The sequence below is a fragment of the Macaca nemestrina genome, chromosome 15 (genome assembly GCF_043159975.1).
Source record: "Macaca nemestrina isolate mMacNem1 chromosome 15, mMacNem.hap1, whole genome shotgun sequence".
NCBI classification, from domain to species: Eukaryota; Metazoa; Chordata; class Mammalia; order Primates; family Cercopithecidae; genus Macaca; species Macaca nemestrina.
The window spans coordinates 52,920,825-52,943,971 of record NC_092139.1 but is presented as its reverse complement, the minus strand read 5'-3'; the positions used below and the strand labels follow the sequence as shown (position 1 = coordinate 52,943,971).

Genomic DNA, 23,147 nt, shown 5'->3' with positions numbered 1-23,147 from the left:
TCATCTGTTTGCCAGCTTGTTGAAGACTCTAGGCCTGGCAAGCCCAGCTATTCTCCCCTGAGCCAGCTTGACAGAGACCGCCCATGCACAGAGGTGGGTCACAGGCCAGCATTCCCACCTGCTGTTCAGGCTGCTATAACAGAACACCATCGACCGGGTGGCTTATAAACAACAGAAATTTATTTCTCACAGTTCTGAAGGCTGGGAAGTCCAAGATCAAGATGCCGGCAGGCTTGGTGTCTGGTGGAGGGCCTGCATTCTGGTTCATAGATGACGCTTTCTCACTCTAGCCTCACATGGTGGAAGGGGTGAGGGCCTTCTCTCGGGCCTCCTTTATAAGAACACGAAATCCCATTCCTGAGGGGACTGATCTCATGACCTAATCGCCCCCCCCCCCCAAAAAGCTCCACCTTCTAACACTATCACCTTGGGAGTTAGAATTTCAACAAATGAATACTAGGGGGACACAAACACTCAGACCATAACCCCCTGGAAGCTTGAAAACCTCTGACACCTGCTTCCCAGTTCCAGAGGCTGAGATTTTCCTGGCCTGGGATGGACCTGGGTTTAAAATCCCCACAGGTGCCTCCAATGAGCTAAGCCAGGGGTCCTCACACTTGAGTGTGCCTCCCAAGCCCCTGGAGGGCTTGTTACAACCCAGATGGCTGGGTCTGCCTTTCAGAGGTTCCAATCCAGTAGGGCTCAGGTGCAGCTCAAGGATGAGCATTTGTAACAGGCACCCAGGTGCTGCTGCTGCTGCTGGTCCTAAGACATCTGAGAGCACTTAGATGGGGGCAGAACAGAGCCCACCTGGCAACCCAGATTATGTGACCTAAGGCTGACCACACACAAACAAGGCTTTGGGAGACAGGCAACCTCAGAGTCCTGGTGCTTGCTCCAGTGCCAACTAGCAGGGAACCCTGGAGATGCCTCTCATGTCTCTAAACCTGAAGCTTCAGCTGCAAAATGAGATTATCTGTTTAACAATCTCAGTAAAAGATGGAAGAAAAGAGCCCCAAGTCCCCTGGACACACTGCTGCTCCAGAAATGACTGAGGAGTGGGGAGCCAGGTGGGGCGGAGTGAACCCCAGAGGGCTGGAGACATGCAAGGCCACATGTGCTCCTAGGCCAGGAGAAGCAGCACTATGTGGCTCATCACTGTCACAGGCCACACTGCAACCAAGAGGTGTACTGGGACCAGGAGGGGACTTCCCTTGCAGGCTCTCCACTGCCCCAATGTGGGTGTTCCCAGCACCCCACTATAATACCGATGGCCTCTACACACAGTTGAGTACATTGCTCACTGCTCCGGGGGTGCCTGTGAGATGAGCCCTGGGGAAACTGTCCTCGTGCAGAACAAGCCAGGAGGACAGGTGTACAGCCCTAAGTGGCTGCTTTACTGTGGAACCCCAGAGGAAAGCAATTCCAAGGTAGAATGAGTACTAGACATGCGGTCTGGAGACCTGGATGCTCTGGAGCAAGGGGTATTCCAGGCCTGTGATTTCAAGCTCTTTTAGGCGGTAAAATTTTACTCCTCAAATAAAATTTTAAACAGATCCCTAACATATGAAAGGAAAAATACTGGAGTTTTTTGATTGTGAGAAAGTGGGTAAGGGTGGGAGGAGGAGACAGTACCTGAATCACAGATCCCCCAGCCCAGGGATGACATTAAAAATATGCAATACGGCACAGGCCCTACCCGGGGAAAGGATCAGGGAAAGTAGAGAGGACCTTGGAAATGTCATTCCTGCCTCAACCTCCCCTGCAGAGCACATGAGGCAACCGTCACAGAGCCTGGAACTAGGGGGCAGCAGCAAACATTTCTGTAAAGAACCAAGAATAAATATTTTATGCTTTCCAAGCCCTGTGGTCTGTGTTGCAACTACTCAACTCAGCCTTCATAGAGCAAAAGCTGCCACAGAAACACATAAATGGATGTGTGTGGTGGCTGTGTTAAAATAAAACTTTATTCACAAAGATAGTCGACAGGCCCCCTGTGGCCAAGGGCTCTTGTTTGTTGAGCCCTGGCTTAGAGGAAAAGGATTTAGAAGCCACTAGACACAATAATCACCGTGCTTGTTTTTGCATTTATGACTCTGAATCCTCAATTCTTTAACTCAACTTGCTTTGCTCTCAGACTAACTAATCTATCAACTGGGCATCATAATACCGTTTTTCCTGACCTTGAGGTATTTGTTCCAAGGGCCAAATGTGTTCCAATGAGCTAATGAATGTGAAAATGCTTTGAAATGTCTACAGTACTTTACAAATAGATCCACAAAATCTCTGCATCTAAGAGCAGAGTTTTATCATCCTTCACCTGTGTATCAGAAAGATTCCAGACACCACTCACCAAATTAGGCTGCCCGGGCTGCTTTTAAAGAACAGTCTTTTAAAAAATGCCCTAAAGGGATGTCAAAGCTAGAAAAAACAAATAGTGTCTGGCACTTTCTCCTAGAGCCTGAGACTTTTAAACTCTTCATTAGTATAAAGTAGAAAATCCTCTACTCCCTATTTCATCCTGTTTGTTGACATAGTGGACTCTTAGGCCAGAAACTTATTAGTCAGAAGCCTTGTAGTTAATACCACTGGATGTCTCCTACACGCAGCCCAACCTGCAAGAATGTGGTATTGCTGCTGAGTGACACTAAATAATCTCTTCATCATTAAAACAATCTTAATCCCACAGAGTTCTAACGTGCCTGAAGAGAGGTAAAGTCCCCATAAATGATCTCCATCAGTCTACCTTCCACTGTATTTCTGGTAGCAAAGATAATGTGGCTACAATTTATTAAGCACGTACTACGATTGAGGGCGCAGCTGCTCTGCAAAGCTCACTTCACTGAATGACTACCACAAGCCTGGGAAGAAGGCACCTTAATTTGCATTTTACCAGAGGGTGGAAATGAGGTCCAAAGAGCTTAGCAAGCCACTTGGCATCACATAGGTCGAAAGTGATGGAATTGGGCTTTAGGATTTACTCCAGAACCCAAGCTCTTTCCACACAATTGCCAAATGACTTCATCTATACAAAAGCATTCATTATTTTCCCCAGGGTTCTTTCATTACCAAAGAAAAGATGCAATTTGCAAATGGCACCACTGGGACAATTTCTACCTCACTGATGACCCCCACAAGGTAAAAAGAGAATCAAATTGTTTCACTTGATGAGGCAAGAATTATGAAGATTAAAGCAAGAGCTATAGTCAGCCTTGGCAGACATAAATTTGGATTATGATTTTTCTATAATGGTGGTATTTGGCTTTTGAAAATGATTTAAGCATAAAGAAAAATTGGGAAATTTGCTTTTTCAAAAGAAACAAGTTTAGGGAAAATTAATGTAGCAGAGACTAGCTAGCAGTTCACCAAATCTGTTTCCTCTTCTGCTTTCTACATTCCACTAATGTACATGGCCCAGCCTTCCTTGAGGTCAGAAGTTGTCACGTGACTAAGCTCTGCCAATGGAATGTGAGCATCAGTGAGCATCTAGTCCCTAAAACTCTGCTACCCTAAATCCTCCATGCTCTTTCCTCTTAATGCAAAGAAGCCCAGCAACCTTGGAAGCCAAGTTGAGGAGGGAAAAGCCTAAAGATAGAAGGATCTGGAGTTCATAGACCCCTTCTTGCAACAGGTGCAACTATAGACTAGAACATTCCATGAGAAAGAAATAAACTTCTCTTGCATTAACATAGAAATCTGGAGGACTTCTCTGTTACAGCAGCTATTATTACCCTATCTAAGTAATTCAGCAAACAATTTGATACAAATTAAAAAGCAGATCACATTAGTTCCAAATCTGTTCCACTTATGAATGTCAACAACTATGATTTGAATCATTATGAGAATTACAACTTCAGAAAGAAGTTCAAGTTACGTGAGCTAGTGAAATAATGTCCAGATGAATCTTAAGTCTTTAAACTTAGTTCTTTCTTGGGTTCAAACCCAGCAATAACCACACTAACCTGATTGCAATTTGTCACTTCTAGTATTTTGGAAACATTTGGTTAAATAAAATATATTGCTAAAATTAATTTCACCTGTTTCTTCGTACTTTTGTAATGTAGCCAATAGAAAATTTAAAATTACACTGTAGGTCACATTATGTTCCTATTGGACAGTGCTACTCTAGATTGTGCAGACCTCAGATTTTCTATTCAATTATTAACGGGTATTGAGCACTGCACGGGTGTTGGGCGGCCCTACTTCACTTCTGACAAGCCCTGTGACCTTGGGCAGGTTGTTTATCCCCTCTGGTTCTTGTTTTTTTCATGTAAAAGATGAGAATGTTGGCCCTATCATGCTTTGTAGACTGGTCATGTCCAGCCCTGTGATTTTAAACTAGCCCACTCTGATGTTACAGTTTAAACCCCAAACAGCAGGATCCTGACACTGTTCATGGCCAGTACCCTGAATGCATATTTTCTGCTTGTTGGTCTGTGCCTGGGCTCCAATTCTTGCTTACGGACCACAGGCACCCTTTGAACCTCCCCTCCTGTTGCTTCTCTCATATAGACTTCCTGGTTTCCCTCGTCGACTGAAGCTCACATTTAACTGTTAAACGTGGGCTTCTGGCCATTCCAGTCAACACCTGACCTGTAGGCACTCCTGACCATCCCCACAGGGCAGTGCCCTGCCAGCCTGACTTTGGTCTTGCAACACAGGCCGAGCGTCCTCTTCACCTTCCGAGGCCTTAGGCCCAGCTAAGCCAGACAGAGTGGGATGATCCTTTATCAAGGGAAATCCAGTGATCTTGCAGAGAAGCCCACACCAAAGGCCATCATTTTAAATATTTTCCTTCTTCCAAAGTTTACTTGAAAAAAGTACTCTGAGGAAAAGCTCATTTCCTTAAAATATCAAAGAACCAAAAACCAAAAGATGATATATTTTTCTGGAGACAGACTGCAAAGTGCAGAATAAATAAAATTCTGCAAAGTGTACAAATAAATATTACAAAGAATTAATTTCTGCTACAGTTGTCTACCATCTTCAATACTACATTTAGCTAACTTAATTTTCCGTGGATCAAATTTATTCAAAGTTAAATTTCTCTTAATAGGTCATCTGAGTAAACAATTTCAAGTGTTACTTGCCAAAAGGAAAAAAAAAAATGTTTCCAGGCTTCAGATGAAATCGGCAGTGTCAGGCTAAGACAACAACCTTAAAAATTCACAGAGAGCTGGAACAATTGCAAAGAAAAGTTGGAGCCCGGAGGTCAGTCTTGTTCATGCAGTTCTGAAGGTAAAAAAAAAAAAAAAAAAAAAAAAATCACAAATTTCCACCAAAACTGGGTCTTCAAGGGGCAAAGGAAAAGAGCTTTTTTTTTTTTTTTTTTTTTTTTTGAGACAAGGTCTCATTCTGTCACCTAGGGCTGGAGTGTAGAGGTGTGATCTCGGCTCACTGCAACCTCCATCTCCCAAGCTCAATCGATCCTTCCACCTCAACCCCTCAAGTAGCTCGGACCACAGACTCACACCACCACATCTGGCTAACTTTTGTATATTTTATAGAGACGGGGTTTCACCATGTTGCCAAGGCTGGTCTCGAACTCCTGGCCTCAAGTAATCCACCCGCCTTGGACTCCCAAAGTGCGGGATTTTAGGCATGAGTCACAGCGCCCAGCGTCATTCTTTTGAAAGCAGAAAATGTATAAAGTAATATATCCTTAAAGTAGCAGCTGTCATAAGAAGATAGCACCCTGGGCTTTCTCTGGCACCAAAACTGGGCACTCTGTGCTCCTGGTTTTCAGACAGACAGAAAGGGAGAAGGCAGGGGAGAGGGAAGGGGAAGAGGGGAGAGGGAGTAGAGGAAGGCTTGAGGTATGGCATGGAATTCTGCAAACACAGCAGTTATTAAGGGAAATGGGAGAGTGTCTAGGGGAAGAAGTTTTCTTGAATTTCTATTCTTGAAATTTCTTGGAATAAGTGGATTTGTGCAAGGGCAGGGATAAATGTAGTTGAAGATCTATTTTATAGGTGAGGAAATGGTCATCTGAGAGGCAAACTAGCCTTACGCCCCAACAGGGAATATAGCCAGAATAGAGGTAACTCTGTCTCCAGTCTTTGAATCTACAGCCTTCCTCTAATAGCATCTAAAGCCAGGGTTTCTGACAGCACAGTCCGAGAAGCCCCATGACATCACAAGTGGCAGCTGGGTGTACTTTATGACAAATGCTAAATTAACTCCTGCCTGTGACCTTGCCACCATAACTCAGACAGCTAGGACACACACTACACCCCAAACACTCAAGTCCCTATGCAAACACTCACTTCTCCAAGCATAGAGGGAAGCCTGCTCTGCAGGCTCTGTTAAGCGTACTGCTGCCACTGACATCATCGCAAATAGAAAGGGAGAGAGTCCAGGAACCACGGGGCTCACTTCCTAGCCTCTCTAAGATTTTCGAGGGCAGACAGCACTATGTTTAACCGGCACAAGTAATATTCATCGTGCCCAGGGCCTCTTAAGGAAAACTGAACAATGCTTTAGAATGAACCTGCCCTCACCTCACTCCTGCTCAATCATTTCACCCAACAACAAGTTAGGGGTAGAGAAGATGAATATTATTAAAATGATGCTTCTAAATCAGGACCTTATGGGTGCTTTGGCTCTCAACTTTTTTCATAAAATATCTGTCCAGTCCAGACCGAGAAGCCATCTTCGACAGCATTCTGGTAAGGGCATGGAGGTAACCAGGGCTCACAGGTGTCTATGGCAATGTTCTGATCCTGTTGTTAGAAATAGTCGATGCAGCAGAGGTGATGGCACTCATTGCCATGCCTGAGGTCTTCAGGGCTTGCCTACCTCAGTAGATGGTACTGAAGCCTCCTGTCTAGATGACGATCTGCTCAGACCTGGGCTACCTGCAGTGTGTCCTGTTGACAGACTTGCTCTTGCAGGGAGTAGCTGGAGAATATTGTTCTAGGAATCTTGCACTGTGCCCCACCCATAATGATGGCCCAGGACAGAAGGTGGGAAATTCACGAATACACTCCTACTATGGTGCCATCAAACCCAGGACACTCAGCTGTTCACACTTTATTACTAATTCTCACAGCAATCATGAAAGGTCAGAATGATTATGTCAACTTCCAGAGAAGGACACAGAGACTCAGAGAACCTGGCTATTTGGCCGAAGTCCACAGCTTCAGGTGAGCGTGACTCTAAGACCCCAGTTAGAGATAAGGCCCTCAGATTTACATATTTGCTCTACACCCTTGAGATGTTTGCAATTGGGCTGGAAAGACAGGAGATACGTCCAAAGACAACTGCAAGTTCTGACCAACCTGTCCAATAGCTCTTTCTGCGATGATGGAAATGTTCTGGGACCTGTGCTGTCAACTGTGATCCAACTATTGAGTATTTGACATGTAGTTGGTGCAACTGAGAAACTGAATATTTAATTTTAGTTGGTTTGAATTCATTTGAATTGAAATTGCCATTGAATGACAACATTTAACAGCACATGTGGAGACATTTTATACCAGCAGCAGTCAGAAAAGAATGCTGCAGTCTGGGGTGGTCCAAGCGAGCTTCATGAAGCACATGGGCTCTGAGCCAGCCCTTGATGTGTTAGGATTTGAACAGAACTTCTGTTTCGGGCATGATCATCTTTCCTGTGGAATTTGGTTCTGAATCAAGGGCCCCAGAAACCAAGCCCAGTCCTTTTGGTCTGCAGGTAAGGAAATCAAGATTGTCCCTCCTGGTTCCATATTCCCTTTGGACCTGCTCTTCGCAACACGACTCAGCTTGCTTTTGCTTCCTCCCAAGTTTCTCCTAAAGCCTTTCCTCTCTTCCCTTTCCCCGTGTGCCCCCTGCCAACATGGGCAGGTCCTGGGTTTGTGTTCTTTTTATCTACCTAGACATTTTCTTTTCTATCTGTGAGGCTGAGTCATTTCCTCTCTTGGAATGACTTTTAATGCGCTTTATGCTTCTACATCTGTCACTCTGAGAAAGGCATTTCCCAATACAGAGAGCAATGCCACTCACAGAGAGACCAATCACCTGCCCCCAAAACACACCCCAGCAACACAGAACAGAATCCCCCCATCCTTGCTGGGTCTGCATATGGCTGAACCTAATGCTCAGAGCTGGTCACCATGTCCTGTCTGATTCCGTTCTTTTCCACACCAGGAGTGACAACTGGCCTTTCTAATACTATTAGCTGATTAATACTAATCAGCTTATTAGTTGGACAAAGATGTTGAAAACTGACTACAGGACCAGATCTGTTCTTGGCCCAGAACCTGTGCCTTCCCTGCGACGCCTTTTCAGGCTAGTCCTTGGAAATCTCTGTTTTTTAGACTACACGTGGCTCAGCCCCTCAGTGGGGTATTTGACCCCTTCATACCCATTTTCATTTCTAGCTCACGTAGCTGCCCTTGTGCTGCTTCACTTTCAAGTGAAAAATGTTCCTTGTGAGCATGGAACAACAGCCACAGTAACTTTTGGATTCCCCAGCTTGAGGAACACAGACTATGTAGGATATTTTTTGGTGGTGGAGATGGAGCAGATAACCTATTTTGAATTATTTTCAGCTTTGCTTGAAAGCTGATTGTTAAGAGTCTAAGTATGGTGGGAAGGGCACTTCCAACCATCTTCCCAACAGATCCAGACCTGCAATTCTCTGACATGTCTTCTGTACTCAACAACTTGTAGTTCTTTGGGCTGCAGCAGAGATTGTTTATATCCTTCCATGCTGACACTAAAGATGAGACAGGCCTTTGGATGGAAGATCAGCATGTCACTGAGCTCCTGGGCCCTGGACAGTGGCACACATGCAGTCAATCCCCACCAAGTAAGGACAGAAAGCCCCAGAGGGCTTCGAGGTCCAAGTCAAAGTGACAAAACATGGCTACAGACCTACTCCATCCCATCGCCTGTTTTGGTACAACCTGTGAGCTAAGAATGATTTTTAAATTGATAAAGCATTATAAAAAATTATTTTAAGAATATACTACAGATGCAATATGTGGCCTGCAAAGCCTACAGTGTTTACCATCTGGCCCTTTCCAGAACAAGTTTACCAACTCCCGTCTGAACCTTCAGGGACCTCATTCATCCAGAGGGGTGCCTGTCATGTCCCTGAGGCTTGGTGGGCTGGGTCCTTACAGCCCTTCATTCCCTTTGATCTGCTTTGTGTTTGTTTTCTTTTTCAGTTCAGTAACCTCAGAGACAAAATGTTCCATATATGTTTCTGGGGAATGGCGCAACAGATATCAAATCTAACAAACAATAAATGAAAATCCGCCTCTTCCAAGAAGAACAACATCGTGGGTGAGGATCTGGCCCAATCCCGGTGTCTCTACTGTGATAGGAACAAGGTTCCTGATTAAAAACCAGCCAGAAAGGACCCAAGCGATCAAAGCAAAGGTAACCACAAAACATCCTCACCCATCCTGCTCCTGCCTTAGTTTCTCACTTGGCAGCACCAGTCTCCACATCCGACCTCCGTACCACATCAGGAGTGTCACTGTCTCTGACTCAGCCCCAGCTCCAGTAGAAAACGAACACAGAGGTCAAAACATACCCTAATAGTCCCTCAGGATGTCACCTGAAAGTTTCTTAGGCTCCCATCCTAAACATCCTTAGAAGCTCTCTGGATTAATATTCTAAGAAAACACACAGCAGCTGCCTCTTCCTTAGCCACAAGAGAAAATGACAGCTGCTGCCCATGAGTAGCCAGCACTGTTACCTGGTTCGGTGCAGTTCTTGCCGTTCCGGAGTCCAGCATCTTCAGAAGTCAGAGTGTCGTTCACCTGCATGAGCTTCCTCCCCATCATCCACTTTCTGTCTTCCCCTATGAGGTCCATGAGGTCAAGCTCTGGGGAGACAAAGACAATAACCACACGTCATTCACAGCTGGGTTTCAGCTTCTGCTGACACTGCGTGCCCGGTGCCCCGACCAGCCATCACTTGTTCAACCCTGCCTGCACTCCCGGCCACCCTGCCTCTAGCTGCCTGATGGCTTCCTCGCCGCACCAGTGGGATGACTTTGAGGTGTGTGTTCTAAACTGGATTCTAGATTCTTCCCAGTGGGATCAAGCTCCAGTTGTCTACTGTGTAACTCTCTTGATAAAGCACACTTGATCAACTGCTCCCCCTTCCCTGTCTCAATTCCCTGCTCCCAGTGACATCCTGAGAAATGTTTAACAACCAACTCTCAAAGGGGAAGAAAAGCTCTGTTTTGTAGCCACTGGCCAATTTCTGTGGTGTCAATATTCCCATTGTAGCCAATGCCTAGCTACCCACATGACATCATTGAAAATGGGGTTCGGAAGAGATGGACACAATCAGCTCCACTGAGTCAACAATAGCTGACTCCAGCCTATTGAGATCTAGCCCCTGCCAGTATCTCCTGAAACCAGCCCCCAAATGAACCACCCACCATTGAACATACTTCAGAATCTGCTTCTGGGGGTTATCAAGCGAAGACATAATTTGCCATCCCCAAAGCATAGATTCATGAGTGCCACACAGCATGTTTCCAATGAACAAGAGATGAAGGCATGAACTAGGAAACAGTAGGTTGGGAGAGTAGGTAACAGGGCTCAGGGCTGCAATGACTGTGGGGGTGGAGGTGCCAGAAGAAAGAACACAGGCTAAAGATCACACTGAAGCAGCCAGTGCAGTGCATTCTGTTTGGGGCACGCTGAGTTTGAAGAGTCTGCAGAGCACGGAATGGGAGGTATGCCACCCGTGCAAATGTGAGTGCAGGAACCTCAGGGTAAAAAGCAGAGCCACAGCAAACCTCAGGGAAATCATCAGCAACAGGGAAAGGTGAGAGGCACATGTATGGATGGGGTCTCCCGGTGGAGAAGAGGGGTCACTGGGGGGAAGGAATGGAAGAACACAATATCCTTCAGAGAGGAGACAGAGCAAAAGGATTCAGGAAGGGATTATGAATGGAAGGAAAAGAGCAAGGAAAGCAGGTGTCGTGGAAGGTAAGCAGAAAGATAATTTCAGGAAGGAAAGAGTAGCCAACAGCCTTGAACTCCATGGACAGATCAGGTAAGATGAAGGCAGAAACATAACAGGTGGGACCTGGCGTCATGGGGCCATGGAGAGACACAGACAGCAAGCCAAGCTGCCAAAGTGGCTCTTTCCGGGGGCTTGGCACTGAAGAAGGGACCTGAGGCAATGCTGCCTCTTGAGTGTCCAAACTTGCCGTGGGCAGAAAATGGATCAAAACACAAGATGTGGGCCTAACCCATGGGCCCAGTGGCCTTCACAGAAGGCCAGATGGTGCACCCAACCACACCAACACAGTGTCTGAAGTGGTCACTGAAGAGCTGGAGGGCATCCTGCCCTCTCCTCTACTTCTACAGCGATTCAGTTTCCCAAATGATTTCTCCTTTGTTACTGAACTCAAACCTCACAACACTGCTCAAGAAAGAAAACGAGAGTGTGGACATTGCCTCTCAGGCACCTGATCACTGCTGGCTCAGGGTAGGTGCTCAGTAGGTATGCATTGAAATAATTATTCCCACTTTATAAGTGGAGAAAGTGAGACTCATGGAAGTGTCTGGAAATCACAATGCCTGTGGGCACCTCACCTAAGCTAACATGATGCACATAATATCAGTAGCTCATGAACTGAGGTCTTCCTCAAACACAGACCCTGCTTCCATGTGTAAATTTAGCAAGATATCAAATTACAGTTTATGCATACCATCCAGGAGAGCCCCCCAGGATTTTTCCCCAAAAAATGGAGGAAGAATGTGGAGTCTAATGAAAAGAAACAATAATTTCAGACTCTTGAAATACAAAATTCTACATGGCAGCCACATGTATCAGCTTAGCCCAAATTATGAGGACAATATCGAAGATAATTCAAGGTTAAAGCAAGGCATTTGTGTAGTCTGGATAACCTGAATGGTGGATTCTTATGATTAAGAATAGTGATGAATAGAGGTAAAAAAATTTCAAAGCCTCACGAAGAAACGATAAGGTTAGTAGCCTTAAACTCCCATATTATCACAAATAATCTGAAAGTGTGGAGAAGGGCATCTCCTCGGTCTCAGACTGGGTTTCCCTAGATGCAGCCCCTGAGAGAAGGATTTGAGAGCAGGTGGTTTATACGGGAGGTGATCCCAAGAAGAATCAGTAGAAGAGCAGAGTAGGACAGGAAACGCTAATAGTAGGTGCATTTTAAGTCAGTTGCCAATATGAATAACTAGAAACTGACCTCTCTGGAAAGCTCTGGGGACCACTGTAGACAAGCATCTCGGACACCTAAGAGGTGAGGAAGCTTGGGTATTCATCCAGCTACTCCTGGTCTAACATTGGTTGAAAGAGGACATAATCCCCCAGCCATTTCCAATCTGCCACATGGAGGTCCAAGGTGATGCCCAGAAAAAGGCCTTGGGCAATGAGAGGCAGGTGCTAGAAGCTGCACTGTGCCAGATGGCACTGAAGAGATCAGAACCGAGTAATATATGTTGAGCACCACAACATCTGCCCATCTACGCAGTACCTAAAGAGAGAGTCATGTTGTGGCCAGCAGCATGGCTATTCCACTGTTCTTAAAATCTGGGTCAAGGAGACATGCTTTGTGGTACTGTAATCTTAATGTTCAGGAAGACCCCAAAGATTTAAAAAGAAGCAGGAGTATCCCTTCCAATGACTTCCAAGTTGCTTCATATGCCAAGTTTCCATGGTTCTGTAACTCTGAGAGAAAAGCTGATACCAATTAAGAGATGTAAAAATAAAGCCAGCTATTGTAGCAGAAAATTAGAGGATTTTTAAACATAATGATTCAATATCTTCAGGAATTAGACTCTTAAGGCAGCACCTCTGGATTCCAAAATGTACAAACTTTTATCTCAATAAAAATGTATTTGACCACTGAGGGCTGACATAACAACACAGAGACCAGAGTCTGAGAAAAAAATGATGAAGCAATACATTGCATCCGTTTCCTTCCCACAGAGAACCAAGTTTGACAATATTATAGCACAGTTCATCTGTCCTCGCAAAACTCCTGCTGAGCTAGGAAGAGGCAGTTGGTTCTGGGGTCACTTTACCTTTAGAGTACATAAGTCAGAGGATAAGCGATTTGCTAAGATCAGAGTCAATCCATGGCTACATCAACCATCATTTCATAGTTAGCATGGCTTCTATTCACTGAATGTCTGTGATGTGCAGAAACCTTTCCATTCTTCACCATGTTTCATCTTCATGGACGAAAGCCCTACATGGAAATACTAGTTCCTTTCTGTAAATAAGGAAATTGATGGACAGAGAGGTTAAATATCTTGCCCAAGGTCACACAGTGAGGAAGTAGCAGGATGAGGATTTGAACCCAGGTCTAGTGACCTCAAAGGACAAATTCTTGGTAGATCCTGGGATAGGATGAAATCCATCCTGGTTTCATTATACAGCTATAGTAAAGTAGCTCAATAATGTAGCCTGCACCTTATAACAGGTTAGCAATGAAGAGGTAAATAAGTCTCACTGGACTTATTTCAAAGAGGTTATTTCCCTAGAAGTTACAGTCATGCACCGCAAAGTGACATTTCTGTCAGCGTTGGAAGGCATATATGATAGTGGTCAACTTTTTTTTTTTTTTTTTTGGTCTGGCTCTGTTGCCCAGGCTGGAGTGCAATGGTGCATTGCACCCTCAAACTCCGAGGCTCACATGATCCTCCCACCTCAGCCTCCTCAGTATCTAGGACTACAGGTGCATGCCACCACATTCGGCTAATTTTATTATTTTTTGTAGAGACAGAGTCTCCCTATGTTGCCCAGGCTGGTCTCAAACTTCTGGCCTCAAGTGATCCTCCCACCTTGACCTCCCAAAGTGCTGGGATTATACACATGAGCCAGCACAGTCAGCCCCATAAGATTTTAACACCATATTTTTACTGTCCCTTTGCTGTATTTAGATATGTTTAAATATACAAATACTTACCACTGTGTTACAATTGCCACAGTATTCAGTACAGTCAGTCAAGTGCTGTACAGGTTTGCAGCCTAGGAGCAATAGGCTATATCATCCAGGTTTATGTAAATACACTCTACAGTGTTGGTACAAGAACAAAATCACCTAACAATGCATTTCTCAGAACATATCCCCACTGTTAAGGGACATGTGATTGAATTAGGAACAGCAGTGAGGCAGGAGCCTCCCCCATGAAAGGTTTACAAACGAAGGACTAAAGTCCCACTGGGTGCAACTTACTCTGCTCTGTGTGATTTCCTAGAGACCAGGCTGGTCGCACGCATTATGACATGGAGGGCTATCTTCTTGCACTTAGGGAGGCGGGTTAGAGGGTGGGCAGCTGGGAAGCCTTGGAGGGTGAGAAGGTGAAGGGGATACGGAAAGGCACCCACACTGGCTGTCCTCCCTGCTCTCCCCTCGCTCACCTCCCCAGCTTCCTTGGACTTCTCCGCTACAGCAAAGAGGCCGCTCTGCAAAGCTACACTTGAGCAATGTCAACAAAAACACTTGGCCCCTGTCCATGGCATTCTTGGCTCCTCATCTGCCAGGCCCTGGAAGTTGCATGTTGGCCTAATTAGTCAGGGGAGGGGTAGGGGATGAAGAGAGGAGGCAGCAGGCTCACATGTCACATGTCACGAGTGGAGGCACCCTGCAGGACTGCAGGCTCTGAGAAGAGGGGACAGGAGTGGGCTGTCGGGATAGCACGGGATGCTGGCTGGAAGGGGAGGAAATCAAGCTCTCAACTCAAGAAGCAAGCGCATGCACTAAGGAAGGACACAAAGTGAGGCTGGACGCCAAGTTTCCATTACAGAGCTATGTGCTCACCCTTTTGTGCTCTCTTCCCTCCCTTCCCCTACCTCCCTCCTCCCCACAACTGGGGCTTAGAGAGCCCAAGGATTTCTGACACCAAGAATGGATCTCCCTGCGTGCCCCCTGACAAACAGCCTTGACTCGCAGCCTTCACCCTAACACTGTCTCCTATGTGAACCTTGTCCCATAGGGCTTGCAACCCTTCCAAACACCAGCCCCAGGCCTGGTGGAGAGGTGGGGCTGCCTGCTCTCTGATGGGAGAATTAACTCCTTCAGACACCTTGGCAGCAGCAGATGAGGAAGTTTGCTGCGTCACCAGCAAAATTATCTTTTATGCCCCTCATTATGTGCCAAGCACCCTTCCTGTACCATCTCACTCCATCCTCTTGCAGGGAATGCTGATGGGGATAAGCAGCCAAGCCAGGACCCTAGGCCACAGCTGACTGCAAAGCTCAGTTATGTGTTTCTCACCTGTCCCAGAGCTCCAGGAGCCCAGGGAAGTGGTCTTCGGGGCATAGCAGCTCTTTTGGAGGGGAGGTATTAACTCTCCCCTCCCTGTGAACTGGAATACGGCTTTTCTTTTTGGAAACTGGGATGCAGAGAACCATCCAGCTGAAACGCTCAGCCAGCCATGGCAACAGCTTCCCATTTGCAGATGAAGAAACTGAGTCTTGTAAAGCCTCATACAACACTGGAGAAAGAATGTCTGGAACCCTCAGTTAATGGCACAAGAAACAGCCAAGGGCGGCAGCACTAACTCAGGCTCTCTATGCTGGTTTGGTGCTCTTCACTAAGGCTATAAATACCCCACCCTACAGTTTACACAGCTGCCTCCACTCTGTACACCCCAGGTCTTCACCCCGGGGTTGGAGGTCAGGTTTGCATAAGCCCGCAGCAAGCGGACGCCTTCTGCAGACTCAAGTGAGCAGCACTGCTCTCCAAATGACCCCTTTCCTGCCCCTCCCCCTAAAGTCTCAGAAGGATGAGCCTCATCCTCTGTGGGTGAAGAGGGGAGCAGTAGAGGCCCTGGCTTCGTACAGGTGGATTTTTCTCATGGGTTTTCCAGCTGAAGCAAGAGCTTCCCTATGCTTTTGTTCATGGTCCTTGGAAAGGAGCACCAATTGTGGAGAGGTTGCAGTCCTCCAAACGAAGCTCTCCTAACCCAGCAGGACAGGAGGAAGCTGGAGGCTAAAAGGGCCACACATTCATTGCCCTCAATGACCTCAAAGCTTCCAGAAAGTCAGAGAAGGGAAGATCCAGAGAAGGTGTCTGGGAGAAGATCTCCAAGACACGGGAGGTGATAGGTTCTGTTTAAATTCTCTTCCATGAGCTGTTTCCACAGCCTGTTCAATGGGCAAGAGGATGCTGAGAACACCCCCTTGGCCTGGGTCGAGGTCTCCCACTAATGTCCCCAACTCAGCGACGGCAATCACAGGCATCAACTCTTACCTGGATGTAAATTTCTTGCCAGTGTCAAGGCGCTACACCTCCACTCCAAGAGGAAACCCAGGTTGAAAGTTGAGCCTTTTCAGTCCCTCCAATAGGACAGGCCTCCCTTTAACCCAGAGGGGAAGAGGGAAGAAGGTGACCCTAGTCACCTGCCCACTTGAGGCAGGGCACTTCGTGCCTAAGGTCAGGGCACCAGCATGGTCAGGTTCTGGTGAGGGTCCTCTTCTGAATTGCATACTGATATATTCTTGTATCCTTACGTGGCAGAAAAAGAGCTACAGAGCTCACTAGGGTCCCTTTAGCAAGGGTACTAATCCCATTCTTGGGATGTGGTGGATGTATTCTGGTCTTATGAACTAATTACTTCTCAATTGGGAGTTAGGATTTCGATATATGAATTTGACACCAACATTCCATACTTTGTAAGAGGAAACCCCATATTGGACATTTTATGTGTGTGAGTGTGGGGGAGAGAGAGAGTTAGAGGGGGAGGGGGAGGGGGAGAAAAAGGGGTGGAAGAAGAGGGACATGATCATGCAATCTTTTTATACCATGCACGTGTCCATTGATTGTCTTTTGGCAAAGAAGTTTTTAAAACTGTTGAACTTAGAGATGAATTATGCATTTCTCTCTCATAAAAAGACAAGTGCTATAATTATGCTAACCTTTTCTGGGAAGACATGGTCACCAGCTAACTAAGTGTGCACCTAGCAGATATTTTCAGAAAACACACTGCCCCTCATGTCTGCTTTTGCTCCACATCCCTCAAGGTGACCTTTAACAACCAGTGAAAGAGTAGAAGCTTTCCTTAAAAAATTTGCTCTATGGACAGAGCATTTTGAAAATAAATATCAAAACTTTGTATGTCTTCATATGATAAATTATATCAAGAAAATGATAAAAATCAGTGCATTCTAAAAACATGTATATGTTCCACTTAAAAATTTGGAATCAAAATTATATAACCTGATTTTCAAATTCCAAAACAAAGAGCTTCAATGACTTTTATTAGAAATTTGAAATTAAAATTCAATGTCTTTTAAAAAATGGATTTTTATAAATCCATTTATTAGAAATATATAAATGCAACACCTTCTGAAAAGCTGCAAGATTAATCTACTGAAGTCAGAAAAGATGGGAAGATATTAACAACAGTCTTTGGGTAATTGGTGAATGAAATTGAAAATTTAGTATCTTGATTTAGTAGTTATAGCTCATAATGCTTTTCTTCCATTTGGATCCATACATCTTGGGGAATTATCTATTACAAGTAGGACAGCCATTAAACTTCAAAATTCAAATAAACTGAACCTTAAATTAAAATAAGCAGACCTTCTGTTAGCTGTATCTCAAAGTGTGGAACTAATATTTTCAAAAATGGTTAAGTATATTCTATCATGTTTTCTCAATAAGATACTACTCATAAAGATAACAACATTAACATCATCATAGTTTAGAAAACTCCACATTTTGTTCTGCTAAAATATAAGTAATATATTTTAAATGGTTTATTTCATCGCTATTTTATTCCTATTACATTTATTTTTCATTGTATTTAAAAATCTGGGGCAGATCCAGGTTTTATGGGACCTGAAGTTTATGTAATATTGAGACCACTCTTTTAAATATAAAATATTTACAAATACAAAGATAGGTATAAGGCTTAAAAATGATATCTCATTATACATATATATATATACATAATATATATTACAGTATTTCTTAAACATAATTTCTAAAAAAATACATACTTTCCTAAGGATCACAGTTTTAGATGACATAGTCCATTCCAGCTGTACATATGCCTTGCTTCGGGCTCTGTTGATATACTCCGAACACTTGTATTTTTCATACATCTAATATATTTGCCCCTGCAAACCTGCCCGATGTGTTTCTTCAGTTCTCTTTAAAACTCACTTTTTTGTTTCCAGTTGAGTACAACTTGACAACTCTACATCACTTGGCTCCTCAAAATCACTGCCATTTCCATCCTTTGTGATTGGATAAACAGTCCAATTTATTCGTGAGTATGAGTATAAAATTGTCTGCTGCTTTCTCTCAGGCTGTCTTGGCTCTGCCATTATAGAACAGGGCAGGAAACTAGTCTTTCCTTAATTCTGGGCTTTTCTTAATTCATGCCTAGAGTATAAATATCACCAGTGAGTCAGGCAGAGAGGAGAGAAATGCAGTGATTTCTTCTCCACAATCCTGACTGGAACACCTTTCTTCAAAGATACCAAGTATCGGGACTCTCTAGGAGGTGAGGAGAAGGAGGAGGAGCTACCATGTGAACAGTGAGAAAGCACATTTCATCTGCACACAGAGTAGTAAGAAATGTGTCTCCAAACAATTATTACATTGCAGTTATCCAAGTATGATTTTTATTTCCCCCATTAGACTATAAGCTTCCTGATGACATCATTTTTTTTTTCTTATTGGCCCCAGTACTTGCACAGAGAGATTCAATAAAACTCCACTGGGAAATTTAAAGTGTTAACTACACTGCAAGTTTGGTGCCGGCACTTCTCCCTCCCAGCATCCCCTCTCCCTTAGTTAGAACCAACCTCAGATTTTCATTTTAGGAGAGACCCCTCCCTCCTTCCAAGTCTACCTGTTCTGGGAGGAAACTCCACCCACCCACCGCACCACCAGCAAAGATGCTGCCTGAACTAAAGGCCCAAGTCCAATATCCTATAGGCCATAATGATTGGTTCTGAGAGGTGCCTGTAACTGAACCAGGCCAATCAAAGCAGAGCCCCCAGAAAGAGACTCACCCACTCTGTCCTAGTGACCTTGAACCTGGAAGGCTGAGTTCTCCTGGAAGGAGAACCTGGAGGCTGAGAGTCTGCAGACAGCACACAAAGGTGAGTACACCCAGACCAAAGGGCAGAGATAGGCAAGGTCCTGATGTCATCACATTTCAGCCCCTGATACCTGAAGCCAGACTAATTATAAACTTTTCGATTCCATGTTGCAATGTATTCCCTTTTTAACCTGAGCCAGATTGGGTTGGCTTTTTTCTAAGAGCAACTGAGAAGCTCATAGCTGATACATGCTTCTACTTTTTAAAAAAATTCCCATCCTATGGAAAGTCTGATGAAATCCCAGACAGAACCCCAGTAGCGTCTTCCCCAGCCCTTCCTGGCTTCATCCTGTGTTCATCATAGTGCACTGCTGAGCAGAGAGCTATTTCTTTTCTTTGCATGAATGTCCCTCGCCATGCCATGAACACAGAGCCTCTCAAGTGGCTTCTATGAATCAGAGTAACAAAGCTCTAATTCACAATTCTAAATTGTGAATTAAGATGGCTATGGGACAAAAAAGGTTCAAGTACAAGCTACAAGGGGAGAAGGCTGGCCACTGATGGTGGAACAAGATAGTTGACACCTAGCCCCCCAAAATACCTGGCTAGCCTGGGCCAACTGACAGCACAGGTTGGCTCAGCCACACAAACAAAAGCCTCAAATGTCATTGTAGTAGTGCAGCAATGCTTTACGTTGTAACATAGTGTTTGCAACCTTGAAAGGTGTCCTGGTTTGGGTTTTCCAAAAGCCAAGTCTGAGACAAAGACTTGGGTGCAAGTAGTTTATTCTGGAGAGAATCTCAGGAAACAGTGAAAGAAAGTGGAAAGCAAGACAGGGAAAGGGGAAAATGCATTACAGAGGTTGCTGCCACTCGTGACAAGAGCAGGATCCCTCTGGAAGCTCAGACATGCATTCGGAATGCTTCCCCAAATTGTCCAAGTGAAGAATGAGGCTGTGGCTTCCATGCCTCACTAGATGAGGCTTGCTCCAGGAGAACAAACTCCCCAGAGTCCAGGCTGCATTTTTTCTTTTCTTTTTTTTTTTTTTTTTTTTTTTTTTTTTTTTTTTGAGGTGGAGTCTCGCTCTGTCACCCAGGCTGGAGTGCAGTGGCACGATCTCAGCTCACTGCAACCTCTGCCTCCCGGGTTCAAGCAATTCTCCTGCCTCAGCCTCTTGAGTAGCTGGGACTACAGGTGCATGCCACCACACCCAACTAATTTTTCTTTTGTATTTTAGTAGAGACAGGTTTTCACCATGTTGCCCAGGCTGGTCACGAACTCCTGAGCTCAGGCAATCCACCCACCTCGGCTTCCCAAAGTGCTGGGCAGACTGCACTTTTGAGTGAGTCAGGCTGACTCCCACCTCTCAGGAAGACCCTGAGCCAGGAAGCAGAGAGACACATAGCCTATGCTTGGGGCAATGGTGTATTGCAACGGGAGTCTAAGCTTACACTGAACTGCCCATGGCGCCTGAGGCTGGCACCAGAGGAGAGCCGAGGGGTTGCCTTGAGGGACACCAAGTGATACCAGCCCTGAAGGTAACCTTGACCTCATCTTGGAAACAATGTCTCTTAAAACAAGTGGGAAGATGTGTTTGGTCTAGAGCCATAGAAGTAAGAATTTTTTGGGGGGTGGGTCTTGCTTTGTCACTCAGGCTGGAGTGTAGTGGTGGAAATTAGCTAGCTGGAACTACAGACGTGCACCACCACACTAAGTTTTTTTTTGTTTTTTTTTTTTTTAAGAGATGGAATTTCACGATGTTGCCCAGGCTAGTCTTGAACTCCTGTCTTAACCTCCCAAGTCACTGGGATTAAAAGTCTGAGCCACCACCACCCCTGGCCCATAGATTTTCTGCTAATGTTTCTCTCTTCTCCTTTCACCATTGGAACTTGACACCAGAACTAAAATATCCTCTCGGTGCCTCACAGTGAGAAAGACAGAACTGAGGGGAGGACAGGCAGTGAAGCTTTTGTTTAAACACAAAGCCACTTTATTCTTCTCACTTTTTCCTATTCTTTGGCCCATTGCTTGCAACTTTCCAAGTTGGAAACTGAAACCAGCAATAGGAGAATAGCAAGGTTGAATGGAAAGAAAGATAGATCCATGCTTTCTCAGTTTCAGCCCAGAGTCTGAGATCCACTGATAGGTAAGAGAAGGCAGGGAAAGGAGAGAAGATGTGGCTCAGTCAGACCAGGACAGGCTGATGCAAGCAGAACTTTCCTGGCCACCACCTGCTCCTGAGAAACAGGGAGGCTTGCTTTGCATATTTCAGCCAGAGAGCAATGCCTCTCTCACTCTCATCCCTAGTGAACCCCTCTATTTCTAATTGACTAGGCATTTGCCTAAATAATTAGGCTTTGTTTATTTTTCAGACTCCTGACAAGGAGCACTGGTACCTAAGTGCAGATTTCCAATAACTTTCCCCCTTGAAAACAAGCAATATTCAGCATGTAGGTTTGGCTGTGTGCCCCTAGCTGAGGGCTCCTGTCCCACTCTCCACAGTTTGCTCCTTGCATGGCTTTCTGTGTCCTTCTCTCCAGCCCATACTCTCTCTCCAAAGCCACATGAGACTGTTGCCTTCTCAATGCTGTGAGCTACCCTGCTCATCACAGCCACTATCAGCCAAGGTCAGCATGTCCTCTGATGGGAAGCCAGAAAGAAAATCCTTTTCCATTGTTTCTAAAAGTGAAGGAACAGGAACAAAGGTGGGGGGATCAACAGAAGAACACACACACACACATACACACACACACACACAAAGTGTGGGGTGGGTGATGGAGCGAGGGATTCTAGGAACAAAGGAGCGTGTCCGTCTCTTCTGGAATCCCATATGGTCACTCCATGGCAGAAGGATGAGGGGGTGGTGAAAGGGCAAATGGCTCAGGGCAAATATTGTGACTATAAAGACTATAAAGACACACACAGCTTTGTCAGTGCCCAGTACACAATCTCACAAAGGGTAGACACCTCTGAAGTCAGAGCTGTATTACATTCAGAAATAATTGTAGTAGCAAGAGCAGTAGTTATTGTAAAGTGGGTGGGATTAGTAAATGTCCCCATCATAGATACCACAGACATTGTCCTTTTCTCAAGATCCCTTCCACCAGTCCCCACTGAGTAGCAGCAGAAAGTTATGGAGAAAGGGGAGAAGGGGTGGCCTGACTTTACCTTAGTTCCAGGGATGGGCCATCATCATTGTAGCATAATTGGGGGTATTAGCATACGGCATCTCCCTGGCCAAAGGGACTGGTTCGGGAAGAGGTAAGTGGCCAGTGAGGTGGTAGGGGAGGTTTACTGGTGGCTTCTGAGAATAAAGGCCTCTCACTTTTCAGAGGGAGCTACTGATGTCCTATTTCTCTTTCTCTTTCTGTGTATAGAGGCAATGCTTGCAACTGCTGCAGCCATTTTGCCACCATGGAGGAAGCTTCTTTGGGAATGATGCTAACATCAGGAAGGGAGGGAAAGGAGAAAACAACACTGGGTCCTTCATGACATCACTGTCCCATTGATCCTACCTGCCTTGACACCCACACTCCCTGCAGAAACAGCTGCTGATAAATCTCCCAATGCATCAAGCATTTTGCGTTTTTTATTTTTGACAGCATGAAGCCTCATGACTTGTATGTCAGATTAAGCCTTTTGTTAAGAAGATATAAGCGCTGTCATGAGAAACACCAGACTTTGGTTTAAATTACTGCTCTGCAACTTTCTGACCCACGTGGCCTCATGAATGCATAAACTTCTTCCTGGAAGCAGGCTCTAGGTGTGGACTATTCCATAGACGAGCCTGCTTGGACACAAAGATTTTTATGAAGGTCAGTGAGGCAGGGCACAATGCCTCACGCCTGTAATCCCAGCACTCTGGGAGGCTGAGGTGGAAGGATCGCTTGAGGCCAGGAGTTCAAGACCAGCCTGGACAATACAGCAAAACACCATCTTTACAAAAAATAATAATAACAAAATAGCTGGACATGGTGGTGCACACCAGCTACTCAGGAGGCTGAAGGGGGAGGCCACTTGAGCCCAGGAGTTCAAAGCTACAGTGAGCCGTGATCACGTCACACCACTGCACTCTAGCCTGGATGAAAGTGACACCTTGTCTCTAAAAGTGAAGTAAAATATAAAACTGGGACAATGAATGCTCACCAC

The 23,147-nt window shown here is 45.2% G+C and overlaps 1 protein-coding gene and 1 long non-coding RNA gene across 7 annotated transcripts in view; one reads left to right on the top strand and one right to left on the bottom strand.

Annotated features, from left to right (window-relative positions):
* The window catches only part of LOC105486812 (solute carrier family 24 member 3), a 506,030-nt gene that overhangs the window by 433,471 nt on the left and 49,412 nt on the right, over positions 1-23,147 (bottom strand). For all 6 annotated transcript variants that reach the window (XM_011749881.2, XM_071079731.1, XM_071079733.1 and 3 more), the window contains exon 2: positions 9,689-9,817. In XM_011749881.2, the coding sequence (XP_011748183.1) occupies positions 9,689-9,817 (129 nt within the window). The remainder of the gene's footprint in view (positions 1-9,688; positions 9,818-23,147) is intronic.
* Positions 9,234-22,507, top strand: LOC139358518 (uncharacterized). Its single transcript, XR_011613589.1, has 3 exons — positions 9,234-9,366; positions 18,127-18,218; positions 22,376-22,507. It is a non-coding gene; the product is annotated as an uncharacterized lncRNA (long non-coding RNA).